The following is a 25,503-nucleotide window of genomic DNA, read 5'->3' on the forward strand; positions in this document are numbered from 1 at the left end:
AAGTAGAGAAGTTTAGAAGAGAAGGGAGATTTTATGAGTAAAGGTAATGAGTTCAGTTTGGAGTGTAATGAGTTTAAGATGTCTATAGGACTGAAGCTTGGAGGGGAGACTTGGGCTGGATATATGGGTCTGTGAAGCCCATATGTGGAGGTGATGGTTAAACCTGTGATTCAGACTTTTCTCCCCTGTCCCTCAAATTTTCCAAGGCCAATCCCAATGTCAATAATTCATACACATAGTTTTAGGGCAGTATAGAGGAATATAAGACATTTGCCTATCAGGATATTTGGAAAGAGAAAACTACTAGGTAGGAAAAGTTAAGTAGCATTATAAAAGCTGAGCTGGTCAGGAAAGACTCTGTGGAAGAGGAGGTATTTTTTGTACAGAATTTTGAAGGATGAGTAGTGTTGCGAGGTTGGAAAGCAAATTTCTGCTTGCGGGAAATAGCGTGAAGAGATGGGGATGTCCACGAGTGTGTATTGCGCAGCCAGCTGGACTGGAGTGGAGGGCTTATTTTTGAGGCAGAGTTGAAAAGGTAGGTTGTCAGCCTTGTGCAAATGAATGTCTGCAGAGCTATGAAATGCAGTTTGCAATTTGGCTATCATAGTAAGTCAATAAATGCTTATTAAATTGAATGTTGACTTTATAACTCATGGCCAAGGTCCCAAACTGTGAGCTTACATGGACTAGATCATGTCTTAGAGGCTGATGCCAAAAAATTGCTTTTTGTTTAGCTCATGTTACTTTACACACGTGCGCGCGCGTGCGCGCACACACACACACACTTTGGGAAAATCACTGAATATAGATCACATTGAGGTCTTTGCATGAGAGGGCAAATGAGCACTTAAAGTAACAAAGACATTTCTCAGGTACAGGATTGCCTTTTCTCCATCTTACAAAAAATGCAGAAGACTTGAAGGACTCACAGGATCCCACCAACAGTGTGGAAATACTTATAGTACCCTGTAGTCAAGCAATACAATGCTGTTTTATGAGTCTTACTTTTCCATAGGGTCTTAAAAATCCTCTTTTCATCTTTCTACCCCACGGTTTGGACTTCCCAGTCCAGGAAACCTATTTGGGCTTGCTACAGAGGCATCCTTTCCAACCTTCCCACTGGACATACACCATCACAGTTATTCATGGAATAGAATGTGTCATCCACGTCCTTCACACCACGTCATGACTTGTTGCTGCTCTTCCTGGTGCAGGCTCAAGAAGAATCCTCTTCTCTTGCCAAGAATCCTCTTCCAGTACTCAGGAAATTCCTCTTTTCTGATGTCTGGATCATTTTTCAAATTTGATGTTACCCATAAGGTAACTGGCAAAACTAGCACTGCCTGGGAAGTCCTAATGGTGTGCTTGAGAGGAGGTGGTTTTCAGGAACACTATTGTCTAGGAACTCCTCTCTTAGGCCATGTGGGTAAACATGGCTGCCTGTAGTACCAGTGAGCCATTAAAGGGTCTTTGCTGTGGGAGAATGACCACCTCCACCCCCTCAATATCAGATAAACCATGAAGCAGAGCTACTGCCCTGTCAAGATTGCTCCATGAAACAAGGAGGAAGGAGAAGGGGTAAAAATGGTGAAAGATGGTCTGTTTGTTTGGTTTGAGGTCAGCACCAAGGGTAGCTCCTCTCCATCCTTCTAAGAGTCCTGAACTTAGAGGTGGAACATGGCTTTGCTGTCATCTGGTTGAATCCCTTTATTTTGTAGTTGAGGAAATATAAGCCCAGGGAAATGAAGTGATTTGCCCACAGGGACACGGGTGATGAAATCCCATAGCAATGACATCACAAATGGAATGGGGCAGATAGAAGGTTTCTAAAGTTGAATGGGAGACTGATCTGTACTTTACTTTCCTTTCTCTCCCTCATACACAAAGATAACTCTAAAATGTCGAGTCTGCTGAGAACAGTAGTACTAGTGACAAGCAGGAAAGTCAGGGAAGGAAACGGCTTTGATAAAGGAACTAAGTTCAGCTTGGGCACATTGAGTTTGAGACGTCAGAACAGGTGGTGGAAAATAGAGAAGAACAGAGGTGTAGATTTGGTGAAAATTGAAGCTCTGAGATAAAGAATCAGACCTCTGAAGGGACATGTATCAAGGGAGAAGAAGAAGAGAGGGTCAAGGACCAGACCTTTAGTCACAAGTGAAGTCCAGCAAGTATTTAATAAGGGCCTACTGTTTGTCAGTCACTGTACTGAGCTCTGGGAATATAAAGAAAGACTTAAACAAAAATTCCCTGCCCTTGGAGAGTTCACATTCTAATAGGGGAGACAACATGCCCACAACTTTGTTCATATAAAGTACATACCACCATACCTGCTGGTGTTGAGGGGGCACTGGAAGAGACTTCTTGTGAAAGACTTGAAGGAAGCCAGGAGTGGGGACAGCCAGGGAAGCCGCAGATAGAGGGTCTGGGTACTGGCTCACAGAGTACGAGGAAGGGAATCAGGTAGAAGAGGGGAATGCTGTGGTTAGAGCATTTGATCTGGAGTCAGCAAGACATGACACTAGCACCCATGGGTGCCTGGGCAAGGCCACCGTGAGCCTCAGTTTCCTTGTGTGTAAAACAGGAATAATAATAGCTCCTGCCTCCCTGAGTCATTTTGAGGATGAGATAATAGTTTTAAAGCCCTTTGCAAGCTCTGAAGCGTGACACAAAAGAAGGGTGAGCACAGAAAAAAGGCCTTTAGATTTGGCACTTTGATCGTGGTGATGGAGAATGCTGTTTCAGCTTAATGTATGAAGTTAAGAGCTGCACTGCTGGAGGTGAAAAAAGGGTGGAAGAAGAGAAAGCCCAGGCACTGATTCTTGTTTCCCCAGGAGTTTAGCTACGAAAGGGAAGAAGAATGTAGGAGGAAAGCCAGGAGGGATGGATGGGTGAAGTGAGGTGGGGGAATATGTAACACCCAAGAGCTGGTGTGCAATGAAGGGAAAGGTTCCAGTAGGTGCAGAGACAGGGGATTGTATTCCCTGGAGGCTGGCACTGTGTCTGTCAGTGCCGAGAGGTGGGAGAGGGCAGAGAGCACAAACTCAACGAGTTGCTTGTCGTTCAGTTGGACTAGAATGTTGATCCTGTGAAAACAGTGGGAAATGAAGGAGGTGAGCTAGAGTCAGATTATGAAGAACCTTTGGTAGGGAGGCAGCATGATGGGGTGCTGAGTTTGGAACCCCTGGACCCAAATTCTAATGCCAGTCCTGCCCCTTACTACATCTGTGACCATGGGCCAGTCACTTACCTTGATGGATCTGCCTTTTTGTGTGTAAAGGAGTGGGCGGGGGGAGCTGGACTAGAAAGGTCAGGGGTGTCAAACTTACCTGGAAATGGGGGCCACTACACCAGGTATAAGGATGGCTTGGGTCATATATCAATAAAGAAAAACACCTTAACACAGTCTGTGTCTTATTGTAGTCACGTTGATTTTGTTAAATATTTCTCAGTTACACTGTAATCCTGCTCAGGACTGTGGTGGACTGAATGCACAGGCGTTACCCCTGGGCAGCAGAGGAGTGAATGGTCTACACTTGATGTTCTTTTGGTAAATAGATGAAGAGGAGTGGGGAAGAGCTCAGACAGGAGGCAGCAGGGGCCTGTTTCTCTCATTCTGGCAGTAGGTGGCAGGGTGAGTAGAGGGAGGGCCAGAGGAACATGGAGCAGGATTGGTAGAAGGGAGATTATCGGTGTGAAAAACCACCTCCCTGAGGCTTTCTCCTGAATCCAATCAGAAGAACTAGGAGGAAGCGTTGAAGACAAAGACTGCTGCTGTCTGAAGCCTCTTGTTTTGGGAGCCAGTAGAACTGACTGACCAGACAGAGGGTGGGTTTGGACAGTTCTGGTCAAGAGTCAATATCTGTCAGTGCTAGCTCAGCCTGACCACCCTGGCCACGTAAGTGAGAGTTGACTTAGAGCCCTCCGGTAGGTTTTGGGACCCACAGTGTGCAGAACCCTAGGGCAGCAGCTGGGGTTCAGAGCATATAGCGCTTAGAGGCAGAAGGGCCTGAGTTCAAATGCAGCCTCAGATGTGTACTAGTTGAGTGATCCTGGGCAAGTCAGTTCACCTCTGCCTCAGTTTCCTCATCTGTAAAATGGGGATAGTAGCAGCACCCACCACCACATGGGATAATAATTAATTGTGAAATGCTTGGCCCAGTGCCTGGCACAAAGGAAGCGCTCTATCAATGTTACTTGTTATCATTATAAACTGAGAGAATACTTGTAGAGCACTTAGCCCAGTCCCTGGCACATAGTAGGCACTCTATAAATGCTTGTCCTCTCCCTTCTTCTCCCCGGGTGCTCTGTGAAGGGTGAAAAATGGCAAAAGGAGAATGTGATAGCTGTGATCTAGTTGGGAGAATGAGGCCCATGGAGAATATGCTGTTTGTTAGCTTTGGGATCTTGGGGAAATCCCATTATTTCTGGGTCTCTGTTTCTTCATCTATAAAATGATGGAAGTGAACTAGCCTTCTCAGCGTCCTCCTAGCATGGATTCCTGTCCATGTAGAATGAGATAATGCTGTTTACAAAACCAAACTAGTTTATAGCTGACAGACAATTCCCTGTGCGTCCTTCAACATTTTGCTTCCACGTTGTGGGCAATATTAAAATCACTGACACCTTGATTTTTGTATGTTGGAGTCAGTGGGTATTGTTTAATTTTTTAAGGAAGAACTTTACTTGGTAGAGAATTATGAATTGTCTTTGCTGGTAGAGACCCTGAGATTTCTTTCAATACTCAATTGTATGAAAACTGTCTGAGAGCTGCACAATGGAAACTAAAGCAGGTGCAGCATTTATGTGGCGTAGTAAAGCTTTGTAGAGCACTTGATGAAGATTTTCTCACTGGATCCTGACAACAGCCCTGGGAGGGGGTGCTACTGTTATCCCCATTTTACTGACAAGGAAACTGAGGCAGGCAGAGGTGAATTGACTTGCCCAGGGTCACTCAGAGTCCCAGGACAAGTTTGAACTTGGGTCTTCCCGATTCCAGGCTCAGTACTTTGTCTGCTGTTCTACCTTACGTATGAGGGCAGCTTTCGTAGTTTCATGCTTAATTTCTTTTATAATCCTATGGAATGGTTTTTGCAAAGTTCTATAAAATAGGAAAATTTCTAAAATTTGGATCTTTTGATTTGAAATACAAACTGTCTTTTGGGATAACTATCATGGGAGCAAGTAGTTACAAAATGCGTGAGTATTAAGGAAATTTTGCCTTTCCGTGACACCTGGTTACTAGGGCATTTCATTTGCCTGAGGTTCACAGTCATCACTGAATCAAGACTTTTGAGTTCAGGTGAATGGGAGCCACCCAGTGCTAAAAACTCTTGACTCTGAAATCTTTGATGTTTATAGGGAGAGACTCCAAGGAGGCTCCCAGCTGAACCCTGCACAATATTAAGCTCAGTCACACCCTGTCTAAAATCACTGATTAGCTCTGTGAAGATACTCTGTTCAGTGGGATGACATTCCCAGGGAGAGCGAATTCCATAGTGACAGTGACTGTGGGCTTTCATTGCTTGATGATAGGGCTTGCTTAGAATGCATCAGCTATTGGTTGTATGTATGCTCTAAAATTGTGTTCTTCAGGATAGTATGGTATATTTGCAGATGTTCAGTCTGGTCACAGGGGTATTTGAACTTCACTAGCTGTGTTTAAATATCAGCTCTGCCTTTTACTACCAGTTTGATCTTGGGCAGATCACTTAAACTCTTCAGCCTCGGGTTCCTCATCTGTAAAATGGGAGAGTTGGATTAGAGTACCTCTGAGGGCCCTTCTTGTTCTGTCCCATGATCCTAACATCATTCGTTGTGGGGGTAAATGCCTTCTTAACCCTACACATTACATATTGGGTGGATACTTCATGAGATTAGAAGTTGGCCCCTTCCCATGCCAAATCTGCTTGTTAACGAGCCAGAGATACCTTGACAATATTGTTTTAATTGGTTGGAATGATAAGGACATTATCTCATGTTTCTTTATTCCGTATGTTTTTCAGGCTGTCACTTAACACTGAATTGAGATGAAGACAGTTGAGTGTAGTGAGATGAACAGGAGGCTTGAAATCATGGTACCTGGATTCTTTTCTTGGCTTTGCCTCTGTCTAGCTTCCTGTTCTGGAGTAAAGTACTTGACTTCTGTCTTACTTTTCTTAACTGTAACTGAGAGGATTGTGTTACTGTAGTAGAAGTTCTGAACTTGGAGCCAGTCAAGACTCAGGTTCAAATCCTACCTTTGACATTTCCCCCACTATGCTGCTTGAACTCTGGTCGCTATCTTGTTCCCCCTTCCATCAGAGCCTTGGACTTTGCCCTGCTATGCTAAGCTTAGATAATAGCTAGCATTTAATGAGCTTTCATCTGGTCACCCAGAACCAAGGTGACATCACTTCCTGGCCACCCTCACACCATGCCACTGTCTCCGTACCCCTCCAATTTTCTATATGTCTTTGTGTATTGTCTTTCCTCATTTAAATACATGCTTCTTGAGGGCAGGAACAATTTTGCATCCTTGTATTTGTATCCTAGGTTCTTAGTATAATGCCTGACACATAGTAAGCAGTTAATAAAGTCTTATCCACTAGACTTGTCATCGTGAACAAGTCACTTAACCTTATATTAATTTCCTATAGACAATAGAATATCTATTTAAAGGCTGGGAACAGCCTGGCACATTAGGGTTTTGGGTGAATGGATTCTGAGAGGTTCACAGAGAGACTCAGCAGGAGCCCATGGACTGACGTTCTGTAGAGGAAGTCAACCCAGCAGAGATGGGAAGCTCCTGAACATGGGATTGGGGGAAAGAAAATAAAAAGGGAGCTGTCCAAAGAGACCAGTACTGATCCATGGAGATCTGATGTGGTGCTTAGGCTTTAGAGTAACCTTCTTAAAGGAGGCCTTTGGCCACATCCCTCCTCTGCACAAGAATCTTCAGTGGCCCCAATATCAAATGCAGTCCCACTGCTGGACATTGACAATCCATCCCTCACCAGCTGCAGGCTGCCTTTTTAGGCTCATTTCTCTGCTTCCTGTGCTCTCTGTGGCAGCCAGACTGGCTTGCTTGGGGGTTCCCACCTCTGCCCCTTCGAATTAAGAAAGTAGCCTCCTGCCTTGAGAACAGGGACTATATTCATTTTGTCTTTCTATCCCTAGTGCTGTTCATACTGCCTGGCCCATAAGTGGTACTTAAAAGTTCTTTGGAATGGATTTTAATGTCCACTTGGAAAGCAGATCTTCAGTAGAATATCCCAGGGATCCGTGCTTGAGTTTCCCACCCTGTGCTATTTGACGTAAGATAATAAGCTTTAAGCTGTTAGGGAACTAGGTGGTCATTTATCCAGCCCTCTTATTTTACAGATAAGGAAAGCCAGAGAAATTACCTTACCTGAGGTCAAATTGGTAGTGATTTACAATGGCAAGATTTGAACCCAGGTCTTCAGATTGTGAATCTAGTACACTTTCCGCTATACCATGCTGCCTCATGTATTGCATTTAAAAAACAACAACAAACCAGGATACTCTAGCAAGTATTTATTAAATGTTTACTCCATGCATGACTACATGCCCTGGATGCAGAGAAAAAGGCAAAGCCTGCTGTCATGGCATTTGCATTCTGTCTGATAGATGTGACCTGTAGACCGAAGGTAGCCTGGTGTCAGCCTGGGGTCTTGGTCTTGGAGTCAGGATGCCTGGATTCAGGCACATGTGCCCTTATCTCTCAGTGTCCCAGACAACTCTCCAGGGCTATGATTTGTACTGGGAGAGGGACTCTTCATCAGGAGTGCTCTACGCTGGGCAGCAGGCTTGGTCCAAATGACCAAATGTGTGCCCAGATCAGTAAGTACAAGCCCTTTCTCATGGAAGGTGGTCCCCAAAGCTGAGCCTTGAAGGGAGCCATGACCCTCTAAGAAGATGTGTGACAAGGAAGGTGTTTATGTCCAGGCATTTGCCAGTACAAAGACTTAAGGTGGGAGATGGTGTTCTGGGCTTGTGGGGCAGCCTCTCGATTGGTTTGGCTGGAACAAAGTCCTGTGAAAGGAAGGTAGAGTAGAGCCAGATTAGGAAGGGCTTTGAAGGCCCAACTGAAGTGTTTGTATTGGATCCTAGAGGCAGAAGGGAACCACCAAAGGCTCTTGAGCAGAGGAGTAACATAGTTACTCCCTGACCTTTTTCACCCCTCCGAGGTTCACTTTGTTTAGATGCTACCTTTAGGAGCACAGTCTTGTCTTTTATTTCTTAGCAGCTTCCCTCCTGCCAGGCAGGTCACCTCGAGTAATGAACTGTGACCCATTAAGTTAGAGATATCCAGGCTTGAAAATGCTCCTGGGACACGTGCCACGGGGATGGAGTTTTGTGTTCTCTGCTGTCACCTGGCCCTCTGTTGTTCTGGCCCTCTGCTTCAGTCCCTCTTACCCTGCATCAAACGTTCCTGTTCTTCAGTTCTCTAAATAAGATGCAGAGTAACTTTGAATCATCCCCTTGACATTTTTAAAACCTCAGAAGAGAGTAACATTTTTTATTAATGACTTGTATGACATGGAGTGCAAGATTATTAATTTATCTATGATACAAAGCTGGAAGGGATAATCACCAGTCGTCCTGACCTGTGTCTTGCCACTGGACTCAGATGGCCCTGCAGGAGAGAGTAAGGCTGGTGACTTTGCATAGCCCTGCCTCACGTAAATCCAGTTCACTTACAGGTCAAGACATCACCCTCCTGATATCATTGGTCCTCTTGGAGAACAAAGGACAAACAACGAGTAACACACTGGGTGACTGAGTCAAAATTTAATAAGGAAAAATGAAATTCTTATATTTGGGTTCAAACCTCAACTTTACAAGGATAAGATGGTTCAGATGTGGTCAGAGAGGAGTTTAATCTAAAAAGATCTGGGGGTTTGAGAGGCTTGTAAGCCCAATGTAAGTCAGCAGTGAGATGTGGCAGCCAAGAAAGCTGCTTTGAGAGGGACCTAGGGCCCTGACATGAGGAAGCAATGGCCCTGGGGTACTCTGTGCTATTCCACATATCTGGAAGTTTATGTTCAGTTCCAGAGGTGACGTTTTGGGGATGGAACTTTGTTTAGGACGTAATGGTTGAAGGAACCAGTGATGTTTAACCTGATGAAGACTTGGGGGAGGCTGGAGAGGGAGAACATGTTACTGCTGTCTTCAAGTATATGAGGGAATGGCCTGTGGAAGAGAGATTAATTATACTCTGTCAAGAGGACTGAGCTAAGAGCATTGAGTTGTAGTTGCAAAGAAGTAAATTTAGTTTGCATATCAGGAAAAAAGCATTCCTAACAATTAGAGCTCTCCCAGCGTGGAATGGATGGAGTGCCTCCAGAGGCAGTGGAGGTGACATTCAATAAAAGATGTACTTCACTGGAGGTATCAAAATAAAGGTTGGATGGCCCCTGGTCAGAGATGTTGTGGAAGAGATTGTTATTCCAGTATGGCTGGGCTAGGGTGACCCCTGAGATTTTAGGGTTCTAAATCGCCCTTTGTCGGTAGGCAATTTCAAGATGGTTGGACTTGTCTGGCCCAGAAGAAAAGGGGGCTCTGAAAGGTAGCCAGACATTATCCTTCTTAGTGAAATCGTCTTGCCAGAATGTTTATGTTCTGTTTCTTATTTGGTGTATTTGGAGGACAGCCTTGGTCTTTGTCAGAGGCACTGGCCCCAGAAATTACTGGGAGCCCTGTCATCTCTGACTCTAGAACTGCCACACTCTTTCCTCACATGCATACATAGTAAGATAGGGATAAAGAATTGACACTCGACACCTGACTCTCCTTGGTTAGTTACATGCACATGCACGAACACACACAGATATAATAGAACCAATAAATACAGCATGTGTATGGAACAAAAACCACAAGCTTGAGGATCTGGCCTGCAGTTTGAGTTCAAATTGCTGTTCTCTAAAAAGGTGCAGAAATTTTATCCTCTTGCTTAGTTAGAGAAAAACAGGTGTAATTTATTTAGTTAGCAAACCACGTATGAAAAGGGAAACCCTTGTGTTCCGATTTTTTAGTTTCTCCAAACTCAAGTAATGAAGTCAGTATTACCAGAAGCTAACTGGGAGAACACAGCTTGAGAGGTGAAATTCTTCAAACCTGTAATTAGAACAAGAAGGCAGGCCTAATTGTTCATTGTGTCCGTCTGTATCTCTGCTCACACTTCCTGGGGTCATGGAACCTTGTAGCAGCATTCCATCTGAAAGTCAGTCGGCTTTCACAATGTCTCAGTAGCTTCTGGTAAGTCACCAATTGCCAGTACCACATTGCTGTTCTGGAGGTTCCAGCTTGGCTCTAGCTGTCCCAGCAGCGCCTGCTGCAGTCTCGGTGAAGTTTGTGTCCAAAGCTTTTCTATGTAATGTGTGCCTCTCTGACTTGTTCCTTATTTTTCTCTTCTTTAGTCTGTTCTGCGTTACTGACTCAGGTTTATCTTTTCTCCCTTTAGAGAGTTTTGAGGTGACAGTCACCAAAGAAGGTGATCAAGGGTTCTTTCTATCCCTCTTATAAATATTAACCCACTAACTTTGGTTATGAAATGGGGAGTCAGCACTTAAGCAGAAGATCCTGTCATGCTCTATCGCCCCATTTTATTCTCCCACTTTGTTTCTATTTTAAAATATATTGATGAAAATTGTTATGTAACCAACCCTTGGCTAGAAATATCTGGAAATCAGACATCCATTTGAACTCTGCTGGTCATACTGTAGCATTTTGAAATACTGCACTTGTCCAAGTGTCAAAAGAACTTGTATTTTTAGCGATAATCTTGTTAGTAGTTGGGATTTTGGAACATCATTTCCATATGCAATATTTTATGGAGCTTTATGTAATCATCAAAGTATTTCTTTTTTTTAACCATGTATTAGAATGGAAACAATAGTTTTAATAATCTATTTAGCTGTAATTAAGTACTGAGGCAGGTTTTTTTCCAGGTTTGGTAGGAAGAAGTCTGAAAGAAAAGGAAATCTAGCAAATCCTTCCCTCTACAAAGAGTGTTCTGTTTAAGAGAAATTGTACTATGTTAGTAGATAGCTGTTGAAATGGATGCCTGAAAAGTTGGTATTTCTACCTTTTTCCTTAAAGAGTTTATTTTGGTTCCCTAATTTTAGCCAGGTACATTGCACAGGAAGACTTGGTGGTTTTGATTTTTTGGACAGAATTTCTGTAATTATGGTGCTGAACCTATACCTGAAGCTTCTTCATCTCTCAGCTTATAACTGTGCATTTTAACCTTCTGCTCTGGTCCACGTCAAATCAGCTACCCAGCTATTCCCCGTAGCTCGGTGTACATCCAAGTTGTTATCAGTGGGCTTGGCTGTGGCTTCTGTGAGATACACTTTCACCCTGAGCTATCTTAAGTACTCCTGTGAAATGCCTGTCTACGTTTCTCTCTCTCTTTTGTATTCCTGCATGAATGGATGCAAAGTAAACAAGTTGCTTGGAAAGCCAGAGTATGCTTCTTTTTACTAAAGTTCCCAGAATTCACCCATTTTAAAAGCACAGTGTTCTTGCTTTGTCCACAGACCCTCACAAATCCCTGGCTGCCAGATTGTTGTCTTTTGTTTTGGGGGGAAATGTGTGGAGAGGGTAGTTGGTTGGAATTCTAACCTGTGCTCCTTTGACTCTTTAGGTGAGATATGTGGATTTAAAATTCACGGGCAGAATGTCCCCTTTGATGCTGTGGTAGTTGATAAATCCACTGGTGAGGGCATAATTCGCTCCAAAGAGAAGCTGGACTGTGAACTGCAGAAAGACTACACCTTCACCATCCAGGCCTATGATTGTGGGAAGGGACCAGATGGAGCCAATACAAAAAAATCTCACAAGTAAGTGAGGTAGTGGGCCAAAGGGGGGAAATGGCCTGCTTGCCAAGTGTCTGTGTACTCTGGGGTGAAGTTAAGGTGACTTGTGAACTGGGGATGGCAGGAGTGGTATGGGGGGAAAAGAGAGCCTTAGACAGTAGGAATCCAAGCATGGAGAGAGAGAGAGAGAGAGAGAGAGAGAGAGAGAGAGAGAGAGTGTGTGTGTGTGTGTGTGTTTTGCTAGGCCCTGCCCCCCCACTTACTGTTCAGCTTTCTCTGTGAATATTTTGTAAGCCCCTAAAACATTCTAGGGGCTGGGGAGACAGAGATAAAAATGTGGCAGTTACTTCTGTGAAGGAGATAAAGATAAAGAAGGGGAGACTGACGTGTGCAGAGAGGAGAAATACAAGATGGGGAGAGGTGCAGAGGGGGAAGAGCCAGACAGTTTGGGCAGGGAGAGATCATGTCCACCTGGAGGGTAAAATGAAGGGCTTGGATGTGGTGAAGTCCAAGGGTCAGGAAAGGCTCTAAAGAATGCATTTTAGTCAGGGCAGGGGGCTTGTGCCAATGCAGGGAGCTGACAGAGTGTGGGGCAATTTTGTGGACAGCTGGTAGTCCCGTACGGCTGGAATCTAGAGCGTGAAGAAGAAGAATGAGAAAGAAGACTAGAAACTTGTGCCTCAGTTTACTCACTTGTAAAAAAAAACTAGTGAAAATAGCTTTCTTGCCTACCTCATTGAGTTGTGAAGATCAAAAAGCGCTTTCTATCTTTTTGCCCCCATTTTGGATGTGGCTAGTTTTACTTTACCATATAGCATCCTGTTGGCAGGAATGATTGTATCAGTGTTTAGCCTTCAACGATTAGTAGTCCTTGAATTCTACATCTGAATTTTCTTGTTTTAAAGCTTTTATTTTTCATTTGCTCCAGAATTCTCTTTTAAACCAGATCCTCCTGTTAGATGACATTTTTATGGTTGTCAAAAAGTTTGGGAAGCAGATGGACATCACCCATAGCAATTCCTTCACCTCTCTCCACACTTACCGTTTAAAAGGGCACGGACAAGGCAGTTTTGTTTTTGTAAAAGAAAGGGGAATGATGATATAGGTAATGCTTGCTTTAAAAAGCCACTTGGAAAGTAAATGTGATCTCTTTGGTTATTCCATGTGGCAGGACCCCAAGAAGTCAGGGTCTTGAGGGGCCCCTCTGGGGAAGGCCCAGGTGTCCTCCTGGGGAATCATGTTCACGAAGTCCTCACAGCAGCACAGAAATGACACTTGCCTTCTAAAGTAGCTTACAAGCAAAGCCAAGTCTGTGTGTGCTTTTTGTCTCCTTTTGCTTCTTTCCTTCATTTGACTTGTGTTTGTATGTGTGCGCCCTTGAATTCGACTATCCTTTTACTCTTAACAGTTTATGATGAGATGTCTAATCAGCTGTCTTCTCATTCTTCCTTATTTTCCCTTCTGTGTATTCTGATCTCCCTCCCACATTATCACACTTCAAAGAAAAGAACAGTTGTGGTTTTTTTTAACCATCTGGTTTAATCTGAGGAGTTGAGATGCCATTTTGATTTTTTAAAAAAAGCAACAACCCCCAAACCCCTTAGCTGACTTTGCTTTTTAATTCAGAATTAAAAGAACTTAGTGATTGCCATTAATTCAGCAGATATTAAGTGCCTGCTGTTTGCGAGGTAAATTCAGAAATGAATAAAAAGCACAAGTCCCTCAAGGGAACTTATATTTTATAGCATGTGTGCACTTGCAGATATTGAACAAAACAAGGCATTAAGTTTTAGAAGGAAATGTACAAACAGCAGAAACGACATCTTTGGGGTTAATCTAATAGAAGCTGAAAAACGTACTTTAATAACACCATGATATTTTTGTTTTTCTTTTTTTCCTTTATCAGAGCAACAGTACATATTCAGGTGAATGATGTGAATGAGTATGCCCCTATATTTAAAGAAAAATCCTACAAAGCTACAGTTATTGAGGGGAAGAAATATGACAACATTTTAAAAGTGGAAGCAGTGGACGCAGACTGTTCTCCTCAGTTCAGCCAGATCTGCAGCTATGAAATTGTAACTCCAGATGTGCCCTTCATCATTGACAAGGACGGTAAGGAAAAGGAAGCAGAGTCAAAGAAGGTTTCTTAGTAGGATCCAGCTCTTTCTTGGCAGATAGTTCACTTCTGCCAGTTTCAAATAAATCTTCAGACTGGGCAGTTTTGTAGAATATTGATACTGATCACAGTTTGGGAACTCAATCCATAATCTACATTTTGTTTCAGATTTTAACTCCAGTCTTCTCCCATTTCTTCTTTAAAATCTGGAATTCTTCTATTCTCTCAAGAGGTCCTCTCTTTTTCTTTCTTAGCCAAAAAAAAAAAATAAAAAGCCATTTAATGGGCTTTATTTCTCAGACTTCCATCTTTTTGCCAACATGAGATTGCCTTTGGAGGCTTGTCCTAGTGCCTTATATTCTCTCTTCACTCCCCACCCCTGGAATCAAAAAGCTTCTACTGGTTCTAGGCAGATTGGGGACAGAGGCCTTTGCAGTTCAACAGGATTAAGTTTAAATTCATTACAGAACTTCCTTTTTATATGACCATACCCTTTTGGGGGCACCAAAGATAATTTTTAAGAATTCAGGGAAGTCTGAACCTAGAAGCTGGTACTAGATACACTTCTCCTTTAGGGGAAAAAAAATTATCACTTTAAAAACTTTCCTTTTTAAGAAAGTGAACCTTTTAGCAAGAAATATTAGTATGTTACATCATATTAGAAATACTTGAATTTATTTGGAGTGGTCTCTCCTTGTGTGCAGATTCTGACATCTTTGTGTAAATACAAAGCCATATATAAAGACCATAAGAATATATAGTGAATAAAATTACTGTTGCTTCTGTATACTTATCTGATCTCCTTAAGTATTTCTTAAAGGTTGATTTACTGTCTAATGTATATTCAAAGTTTATGTAAATTAAATTGAGGGTTAATTACCTCAAAAACGTAGTTATATCTTATGAACCCATACAGCTTGGTGTTTGGCCATGGGACAGCTGAAGTGAAAAGCCAAGTAGCTTTTTGCTCTGACCACATTGTTTTCTCCCCTTGCCAGGGTATATAAAAAACACTGAGAAGCTAAGCTATGGGAAAGAGCCTCAGTATAAGCTGACGGTTACTGCATATGACTGTGGAAAGAGAAGAGCTACAGAAGATGTGTTGGTCAAGATTAGCATTAAACCTACATGCAAGCCTGGCTGGCAAGGTCTGTTTGGCCTTTTCCTCTTCTGTCACTGTCTGTTTTTCGTGTCTGCCTGTCCTCAGAAATGTCTAATCACAAGTCCATGTGGTGGGTTTTTTGCCCTAAATCTCTCCCCTCCTCCCTACCCCAACTTGTGCAGGATGGAATAAGAGGATTGAGTACGAACCTGGTACTGGGTCTTTGGCCCTTTTCCCCAACATCCATTTGGAGACTTGTGATGAAGCCATCACCTCCATCCAAGCGACAGTGGAGCTAGAAACCAGCCACATAGGCAAAGGCTGTGATCGGGACACGTACTCGGAGAAGGCCCTCCACCGGCTCTGCGGTAAGAGAGTTCCCGCCTGTTGCCTCCTTGCTTGTCGTTTTTCATGGGAATCAGAAAGTGCTTTCTTTGCACACTGATAGAAGGCCTGACTGGGAATTGCGTTTTAAAATTATTTTGCTAATTTAGCAAAATCCTTTGATGCTTCTGTTTGCAGTACTAGTAAGGGCGGGAAAGACAGAATTTTTGAAGGTCATTTTCACTGTGTTGGGAGGTAGGTTCATAGAGTCCAGGCTTGGGAAAACATGGGTCCAAATCCTGCCTCTGCCACTTAGTAGCTTTGGCAGATCACTTAACCTCTCTGTGGCTCAGTTTCTTTATCTGTAAAATAGGGGGAAGAATGAAGCAGCTAGAGATTGAGGTAGCCACCTAGTACATGGTACATACATGGAGCTCTGGTCTGAGTCAGGAGCACCCTAGAGGCCATCCTGCCTCAGGACCTTACCAGCTATGTGACCAGTCTGACCCCTCTGACCTTAGTTTCCCTATCTGTAAAATGAGAAATTTGCACTCAGTAGATAGGATAATACAGGGAAAGCATTTATGAAGTGCTTATCATGTGCCAGGCACTATGCTGTGCACTGGGGATGCAAAAACAAGGAAACAAGACTCTCTTGTCAAATAAAAAAGACTGAAATATTAATACTAATATTGTGTGACTTCACTGTGTGACTTCAGTTTGTCTTTTAGTTTATCATAAATATATATGCAGATTATTTCTGGCTTAAAGAGAGAAATATTGAGACTGACATAGGCCTTCTCCATGCCCTCCTGCAACTGTTCCCCAAGATTTCAGATGACATATATAGCACAACCTGGGTTGATAGTCAATAATTGATTTATCAGATCCCTACCCTGTACCTCCTGGACTATCCCCTTCCTTGAGGGACACCTTCTCTCCCTTCCACCCCCCGCACCACACCCCAATTGATATCTCAATCCTTTCTTGACAGAAAAGGCTCAGATGTGAACCAGATTGCACACAGGTCTTTGGTCTTAATGTACCAGCTTTAATACGTTTTCCCAAGAAAACCCTTTTTGTCTTGAACTTTATTCCTCACCTACCTTTTCCAAGGTTTTTGGGAAGGGCTTTAGATGAAAATCTTTTTAAACATTTTCATTTTTATAATATGCTTCCATAGTCTTTACTTTCAAGGAAAGGGGGGCTGGAAAGCAGGTAAGGGGAGGCCCAGCCAAGCAGCTGGTATAGAGTGGGGGAGGGGGTTACAACATATTGAAGGCCAAGGCAGCCTCTAAGATCCAGTCTACGAGATCAAATCTATGAGGTTCTGAGGATATCAAAGTGTAGGTTTAAAAAGAGAGAGGCAGAAGGAGAGATGGGAGGATAGGAGGTTCTTGTCTGACAGAGGAATTCGTTAGAGGTAACAGATCAGAGCTATGACCAGCACTGTTTGTGCCTGAGGTGGAGTGAAGATGCAGCTTGTGGGTGTGGAGGAGGCTGGGGTGGTGGTTAGGGGGGCACAGTCATAGCCAGTGGAGTCCTTGGAAGACAGCGAGCCAGGTGCAGAAATCCTTGAAGGAGAAGGACCTGGGGGGCTGATACATGCCCCAAGATCCAAATTGGGACATGGAGATTGATGGAGTAGACCTCCAAGGCAGGCAGACAAGAAGCATTTATTAAACACTTACTGTGTGTCAGGCACTGTGCCAAGTGCTGGGGTTACAAATAAAAGCCAGGAGAAGGATAGTCCTTGTTCTCTAGGAGCTCACACTCTGAAGGGAGTTGACAGGCTGAGGGAGAGCCAGATACAGAGCTGAGAGGGACATGAAGGATGGCCAGTCTGGGTGTCAAAGAGGTGTGCCGGGTGAGAAGGCTCTGAGGGCAGGTCAAGTCAGCCAGCATTTATTAAGCCCTTACTGTATGCCAGTCTCTGTGCTAAGGGCTGGGGAGGCGATTAGAAACTATAAGACATCCCCTGCCCACAAGCAGTTTTCCTAATGGGGGAAGACACACACCAGAGAGCTGGGAAGGGGTACAGTGTGTGGCAGAGTGGGGCACCTGCCCAGGGGCATGGCAGAGAAGTCTGGAGAGTCAGGAGCCCCCAGGGAAAGGAAAGGTAGGCCAGACACATCTTCAGAGTGGAGCTTCTAAGAGGACTCCCCAATGGGAGGAGGGGGCTGCAGAGATGGGCCATCATTCAGGTGAGAAGGCCTCTTGGGACCGCTTTCTGCAGGATGAGAAAACTTGAAGCCTTCTCCTCAAGGTTTTCTGGAGAAAATCTGCACCCCCTTGTTCTGTTCTCTCCCTCACCCTGTGCTTGGCACATACTAAGTGCTTAATAAATGCTTGTTGGTTTGAGAGAGGTGGCAGTGGCATCTGGGGGCCACTGAACTCCTGACTGTATGTATCCTTCCCCTGGCAAATCTAAGACCCTCACGGGGAGGGATCGTTTCATTCCATGTATTTGTGTCCTCGGGGCCAAGTGCTTATTGACTGACTGACTGGTTTAATGTGCTCTGATATATATTTTTTAAATGTGGGAACGAGGCAAGAGAAATGACCTTGTGACTTTTCCCACCTGGATTAGTTAGGATGTGGGATGAGTCTTCCTGGAATGTTTTTGGTGTGTGTAGATTTAGAGGATAACCCAAGGGAGGACTTGCTACATGCTCATCATTGAGAGTTCTTCACTGTGGTGCGACCTGCTTCTCACGGTCCTTGTGGCTGGAGTTGGAGGTCTGGAGTGGCTTGTTGGCCTGCCTTCTCAGGTTTTTTAGAATAAATGAGTGTGGGTTCTTTTTCTACTACAGGGTTAGGATAGACATGTGAAAATGAATTTTAGTTGGTCTGGAAACATCTTACACCTCTGAGTTCTCCTCTTTTTATTGGTGGGGCCTTTTTTGTTTCAGGTGCATCTTCTGGGACTGCTGAACTTCTTCCTCCTCCAAGCAGCGCCTTGAACTGGACTATGGGCCTCCCCACTGATAATGGCCATGACAGTGACCAGGTCTTTGAATTTAACGGCACCCAGGCAGTGAAGATTCCAGAGGGGGTCGTGTCAGTCAATGTGAAAGAGCCCTTTATGATCTCCGTGTGGATGAGGCACGGGCCTGGGGGCAGGGAGAAGGAGACCATTCTGTGCAATTCGGATAAGACAGGTGAGTGAATGCCGAGATCAGCAGCATTTCACTTTTTATCGCCTCTATTATCACATTGACATCTGCTGGGTTTGATGTCTGGAGTGCACGTTTACTCTTATTTTGTGATACTTGAATAAAATAGTATGAGCTAGTATGTAGACTGACTAACCAGAGCCACTGAACCCTGGATAGAAATGGAGAGCAAACCGCCAAAAGGGCCGGAGAGCCTATTTCTTAACAGGCTCTTACAATGCACCTGTGTCAACAAGCACAACTCTGAATGTTACTGTTTCTTTGCAGCTGCTGAAATGAAGGCCCCCAAAGCCAAGGTCGAAAACAAGGCCAGACATCTTCTGATTTAGCTATTCAGAGCTCCTGCTCTTTAGAGGGAACGAAGTTTGGGGTTTTAATGCCGGTTTTCCATTTAGGATGAATTTTATTCTGTTGTAATAGTGCTTGATTTGATTTACATTGGTTTGCCTCTTATTTGAGAAACTGCTCCCTAGGACTATATCCAGTTGATTTAACACTAGTTGTCTTTGTAGTATTAAAGAAATTATATGGAATGGAGATTTGCTTCTGGGAGAAAAAGTCTAATCTGTGTGGTAGAACTGCGCTAATGTCCTGAGAATAACCATAACAACAGTGATAACAGTAGCAAACATTTGTATATTGTAACATAAGACCATAATAATAGTTAACTTTATTTGACATTGACGTTATATATGTAATGTGTTTATATATTATATACCTACTGTATACCAGGCACTGTGTTAAGTGCTTTACAGTTATTATCTCATTTGAGTCTCGACAACAACCATGCCTAGGAGGTAGAGGTGATTATCATCCTAATTTACAGATGAGGAAACTGAGGTAAGCCCAGGGTCATACTAGGTTAGTAAGTAGCTGAGGCTGGATTTGAACTTGGGTCTTCTTGACTCTAGAGCTGGCACTCTTATCTACTGCACCACCCAGCTGCCCCTCAGTAGCATTAGTTTTTGTAAATGTTGCAATCTTCTTGCATCTGATGTAAGGAAACTCTGTTATCTGTTTCTCTAATTGCTGCCCTGTTATAACATGGGAATTTTCACATTTGTCATCCGGAGTAATGAACTTGTTCATCATGCTAGGAATGGTATTTTGCCTAACGAGCTGTCATGCTTTTTGATGCATTTCGAGTCAGAAGAAATAGAGACTCTCAAATTTCATCCTTAATAGTACCAAGCTTGAACAGAATTAACTAAATCAAGAGGATCGGCAGGAGCCTGAACGTTCCTTCTGATCAAAAAGAAAGGACAGAAGTTTCCTACTACTTAGCAAAGTAGTAATACATCTTGTGAAATGAATTTTTAAAAAATATTCATCATATGTGGCATGTCATAAGGCTAGTTCATTTCTCCTTCATTAAAAAATAGTGTACTGAAATTCAGGAAGTAATTGGAAAAGGAGGCATAGGCCTGCTCAGCTCCTGCTCTGCTCCTGCCTTTGGGAGGCAGATAATTGGAGATAGGCACATTGTTCGCTTAGAGCTTGTGCCCCCAAATGGCCCTGAACCAATTAGACGGGCTGGGAGAATTTCTGTATGATATTCTTTTCCAAAACTGATGCTTTTGTATTTTCACTGGGTACTGATGTCACCAAGCATGTGAGTAGCTGTTGACAGTGGGATTGAATGTTAATTTTATGTTGAGACCTTTTATATTTTAGTTTTGTTTAGCTTCTTCCTCCTCTCAGAACTGAAAATAACTTTTTTGTCTTCCATTAAAAGAAATAATTTTCACCTCTCCTGAAGGGAGTTAATGGGTTATTATTCCTTAACCATCACTTGTCCACCCTCATGACACTTTGTGGTTGTTCTTAAGGGACATTGCTCATATTTTTTGTCTTATTTCCTCTCGTACACACTAGTCCCTAATGACCTGCCATATTTGCTCTTAAACATTCTGTAGTTCAAAGGGGTCAGATTTGTGGCCTCTAGGCCACCCCATGCAATTGGGAAATATTTGACAAAATAAACAAAAATACAATAGAACTTAAGTAGTGTCAATACGCTGCTGCCCGAAAGGTTGTTGAGAGGCCCGTCTCTGTTTGAATTTGACACTCCTGCTGCACCAGTGCATGGCAGAGTTCATTCTGCAGGAGAAAGAACATTTTAAAAATCATCTTTAAGAAATGCCCTATTTTCTGGTTTGAATATTAAGTGCATTACATACTACTTAAAACTTTTTACAGAAATGAACCGGCACCATTATTCCCTCTACGTACATAATTGCCGACTGGTTTTTCTCTTCCGTCAAGACCCTTCAGAGGAGAAGAGTTACAAACCTGCTGAATTCCACTGGAAACTGAACCAGGTGATTCTCTGTCTACTGGTTTTCGTTCATAGATTCACATGATTGCACTTAGCTTGTATTCCATTCTTGTTCTGCTTTTAGAGATTTGACTTAGGTTTATTCCTCCTGTTTTCTGTCTTCATTATCATGTCTTAACAGTGCAGCTCTGGAGTCACCTCCTACAGAAGGACTTTGAGCTCTCAAGTTGTTGGTGTTAACCCCTCTCCATGCCTTAAAAAATAACTTGCATTTTTGCATATACTTCATATATTATCATCTGTGTGCATGGTGTTTCTCCCCAGGAGACTAATGTGCTTCTGGGCAGCAGATGCTTCATTTTTGAACTCGTACCTCCCATTATCTAGCACAGTGCTAGACAGGTAGGACACAAATCCAGCAAATGCTTCTTGAATTAATATGAGTCTGTTATGGTAAATATACCAGTCCACTTGATCACTCCCCAACTGCTGGACATTGAGGTGGCTGTAACGCGCCCAGGATATACTCCGAATGATGGAATTAGTGGGTCAACAGGAATAAATATTTTTATAACTCTTACTATGAACCATCAGATCACCTTCCCAAAAGATTCTGCAACTTGATAGTTCCATCAGCTGTGGATAAATCTGCTTACTTTTCTCTATGATCCCTCCAGGATTGAGTTCTATTGTTTTTAATTATATATATATATATATATATATATATATACACACACACACATACACACACATATATATGTATACACACACACACATATATATATACACACACACATATATATATATTACCATGTTAATGGGTGTAAAGTGGTACCTTAGACTTGTTTTATTTTGTCTCTTTAATTATTATTGAGGTTGGATGTTTTTAAAAGTTATTTACAGTTTGTGCTGCTGTTGACCATTTACCATTTTGCATTGGGAGTTCATTCTTCCTTCCTTCCTTCCTTCCTTCCTTTCTTCCTTCCTTCCTTCTCTTATATATTTTAGATTCCAAGTTTTTATCTGTAAAGTATGCCTTAAATATTAAAATTTTAGACTGAAAAAGTGTCATGGTAGCTTTATGTGTTGAATAATTTCAGTGCAAAGAGTTACTAAACCAGTTTAGTTGTATTGATACCTAATATTAAGTTCCTAATAAGTATTTACTATAAAAATGTAGCCCACAAAACTGAAAAGAGGGGGGAATTTTACTAGGTGAGTGACTAGAGAGGTAACCAGTTCTTCCCTGGCATTCTAGATGCTGTTCTCTTGCGTTTCTTGTTTTCTATTAAATGTGCTCATGATCTCGGGGTTTGTAGTATATGTAGGGCAGAGCAGGTACCAAGGCCTGCTCAATCCCTTGGCTCTCCAAATCAAGTTTTTCTTCCATATTTATAGCACCTGTGTTTGATATAAATGGCATTAGCATGAGGAAATTAGTGTCATTTAAATTAATAAGCCCTCTTGCTACTTAGTGGTCTGTTGACTTTGCTGTTAGAGCTGATTCCAGATGAGGATGTAGGCTGCTCATCTGATTTCCTTATAAACATAAATCAGTCAGTTTGGCTGAACCTTATTTTAAATCCATGGTACTCTTTTATGCATTTAAATAAGAATTTAGTATAATGGGTAATTATTGAACATGGCAGTGTAGGGCATGGAGGGGGATGTGAGTGTGTGAGTCCTGCCTTTAAACAGTTTATAATCTGAGAAAGAGAATAGTTGTGAGGCAATAGGGATTTGCTTTTAAGGTGAAATAGTGAGGAATCGCTGTTTTTCTTCAAAGGGAAAATTTTCCTTATTAAGATTTTTTTTTAAATCAGGAGGTTTCTCTCTTAAAGATACTCAAAAGCTATTTCTTCACTTGCTCTGTGACAGAAGTGGGAAACCTCTGGCCCTTGGCTTGTTTGCCCCATGACCACCAGCTTTGACCCAGGGGCGGGGGTAGGGAGGATTCCAGGAAATACTATTCACATGGATGCCTGTAGCTATTATGGAGCAGAGCATGGCTCCGAGGCTTTAGAAGTCCAAAGACGAGGCAGTGGTGGCTGCTCCTGCCTGCTTCTCTCCGTCTGAGGGCATCTTCCTCTTGTGAGCATCTTTCCCTGTCTCTTAGTGGGCTGGAGTCTATCCCTATCTGGCATTCTGAGCTTTTCTCTCCTCACTCTATATTTCTAGGTTGGTAACGACCTGAAAGTAAATTCACTAAACTCAACATTTATTTGGCTTTCAGACCTTAAGCTTTTTGTCTCAGTGCTTCGCTGTTAGGCCTTCTGCCCAGCTGGACTGTGCTATTTAGTGAACCTAATTTGTTTGTTAAAGATTCACAGCTATAAGCTCTGTTTATCAAATGAAGAAATAAATTCAGAGACTATGTCATGATACAAACTGTGAAGTATAAGGCCTTTAAGCCATGAAGACATGACTAACAGAGAGCAACATACTTTTCTAGTCTTGTACTTCTTTCAAATATGAAAAATATAGCCATTAAGAACACATTCTGTCATGGGAGACATGTATACTTAGAAGCATTTGCAGAATAAACACAATGCAGTTTTGAGGCAGAACCTGGCATCTGGGAAAAGGGGAATCCAGAAAAGCCTCATGTAATCGTTAGCTGAGCTTTGAAGGAAACCAGGAGTTCTAAGGGGCAGAGCTGAGGAAAGAATCCATCCCAGTCTTGGATGAGTCTGTGCAGATGACAGAGAGAGTGTTGTATGTGACAGACAGGGCCAGTTCAGCTGGACCAGAGGGTATGTGAAAGGGAGTGATGTATTTATCATAAGCCTCCAAAGGTGGTTTGGAACGGCCTGTAAATGTTGAAAAAGAGGAGTTGATACTTGAACCCAGGAGTAATAGAGAGCCATTGGGGGTTATTAAGCAGGAGAGTGACCCACAGGTTGGATCTGTGCCTTAGGAATATCATTCTGGCAGCTATGAGAGAAAATGAGCCAGGGAGCCCAGAGTGCCTTAGGAGTTGCTGTAGTAGCACTGTTGGAGTGGTCCAGCCAAGGAGTGAGAAAGGTTTCAACTAAGCTCTGTGAATAGTCTTGGAGGTGAGAAGATGCAGTTGCCATCAATTCAACAAGATTTGGTAAATGATTAGATAGCTGGAGTGAGGGGAGAAGTGAAGCATTGAGGGTGACTCCAAGGTTGCAGATCTATAGCTGAAATGTCAGGGTGGGCTGGGCAGAAATAAAGAGGTTCAGAAGAGGGGGAGGTCTTAGCAGAAAAGATGAGTTGTGTTTTGGACATGTTGAGTTGGCATTGCCTATGGGACATCCAGTTTGGAATTTCCATTGGGTAGTTGGTGGTGTTGGGCTGGAGCTCAGGAGGGAGAACTACTCAGTGTTGGCTTTTCTCAAATTTTTTATGACTAATTTCCCTTGAAAAATGCTGATCTGTTAGTTTTTGCACCTTTCCCTTTGTCTTCTAGATCTATGTCCTTAGGTAAAGGATGTGTTAGACCACCACCACATTCTGTATTCTTTCCTTTGCCTCTCTTAGGTGTGTGATAAGGAATGGCATCATTACGTTCTCAACGTGGAGTTCCCCAGTGTGACTCTGTATGTCGATGGTGTTTCCTATGATCCCTTTCCAGTGACTGAAGATTATCCTCTTCACCCTTCCAAGATAGAAACTCAGCTGGTGGTTGGAGCGTGTTGGCAAGGTAATGTAGAGGACCCCGCCATCCTGTGAATTAAATGAAAACATTTTACTGCCATGGTAGAAGGTGGTGGGCAGCTTTCTCTCTTGTGATTTGCCGTGTCTCATGTCCCCTTTCCAGTGTAACTGTCTTTGCTGTGGCTCTGCAGCAGTGGGGCACAATAGTGCCTTACTTTCATGTTTAGTGCAGTTGTTTTCATAGAACGATGGTCCAGATGCGTAAGCATCCGGGTCCTGAGATGAAAAGTCTCGAAGAGCAATTTACAGGCACTCAATGAAGAGGCAGGTGGTAAACTTTACTCATCTAGTAACCAGGTGATTGCTGGGCCCTTCCTCTTAAGTGTTATTTTCTTAGGAGAGGATCTCTCCCTGGCTGAAGTCCTGAGTCTTGTGCACTGGGTAACGTTGTATGTAATGGTCCATTTGTAGGACTGCAGCGGGGAAAGGCATTCTTTTCTAAAGCAGGTGTCAACCGCTCAGCTGCTCATATAAGAAACTTCTTTACTTTACAAGGACAGTAAAACTTGAGTTGGATTTAACAGACCCTTCAGAAAGGGGAGTACAGACTAGGAGGCCTGAAACACTGATCTCCAGAAGTTTAATGGATTTGGAAGTTAGAACTGTGAATTTCAGGAAAAATAGAAATTTGTATAATGTCAGCTGGGGAAGCTAGGTGGCGCCATAGTGCTGAGAGCACCAGGCCTGGAGTCAGGAAGACTCATCTTCCTGAATTCAAATGTTCCGACACTTGCTAGCTGTGTGACCCTGGGCAGGTTACTGTACTCTGTTTGCCTCCATTTCCTTGCCTCTAAAAAATGAGCTGGAAAAGGAAATGGCAACCCACTCCAGCATCTTTGCCAAGAAAACCCCAATCCGGGTCACAAAGAGTTGAATGCAACTGAAAAAAGACTTAACCCTGACAAATAATGTGAACTGCAGATTTGTGTGATCTGAATGCAACTTTCCCCTTCTAAGAACCCTTTGTCCTGGGTTAGAAACACATGAAAGACCCTAATCCC

The 25,503-nt window shown here is 43.0% G+C and overlaps 1 protein-coding gene across 4 annotated transcripts in view; it reads left to right on the forward strand.

Annotated features, from left to right (window-relative positions):
- The window catches only part of CLSTN1 (calsyntenin 1), an 87,024-nt gene that overhangs the window by 49,793 nt on the left and 11,728 nt on the right, over positions 1-25,503 (forward strand). For 2 of the 4 annotated variants that reach the window (XM_036743089.1, XM_036743091.1), the window contains exons 3-10: positions 10,463-10,492; positions 11,648-11,843; positions 13,726-13,934; positions 14,937-15,086; positions 15,223-15,408; positions 18,277-18,525; positions 20,740-20,861; positions 24,326-24,488. In XM_036743089.1, coding sequence (XP_036598984.1) covers positions 10,463-10,492; positions 11,648-11,843; positions 13,726-13,934; positions 14,937-15,086; positions 15,223-15,408; positions 18,277-18,525; positions 20,740-20,861; positions 24,326-24,488 — 1,305 coding nt within the window. The remainder of the gene's footprint in view (positions 1-10,462; positions 10,493-11,647; positions 11,844-13,725; positions 13,935-14,936; positions 15,087-15,222; positions 15,409-18,276; positions 18,526-20,739; positions 20,862-24,325; positions 24,489-25,503) is intronic. The other 2 variants (XM_036743090.1, XM_036743092.1) reach the window with 1 other exon arrangement.

The sequence above is a fragment of the Trichosurus vulpecula genome, chromosome 2 (assembly GCF_011100635.1).
Source record: "Trichosurus vulpecula isolate mTriVul1 chromosome 2, mTriVul1.pri, whole genome shotgun sequence".
NCBI lineage: Eukaryota > Metazoa > Chordata > Mammalia > Diprotodontia > Phalangeridae > Trichosurus > Trichosurus vulpecula.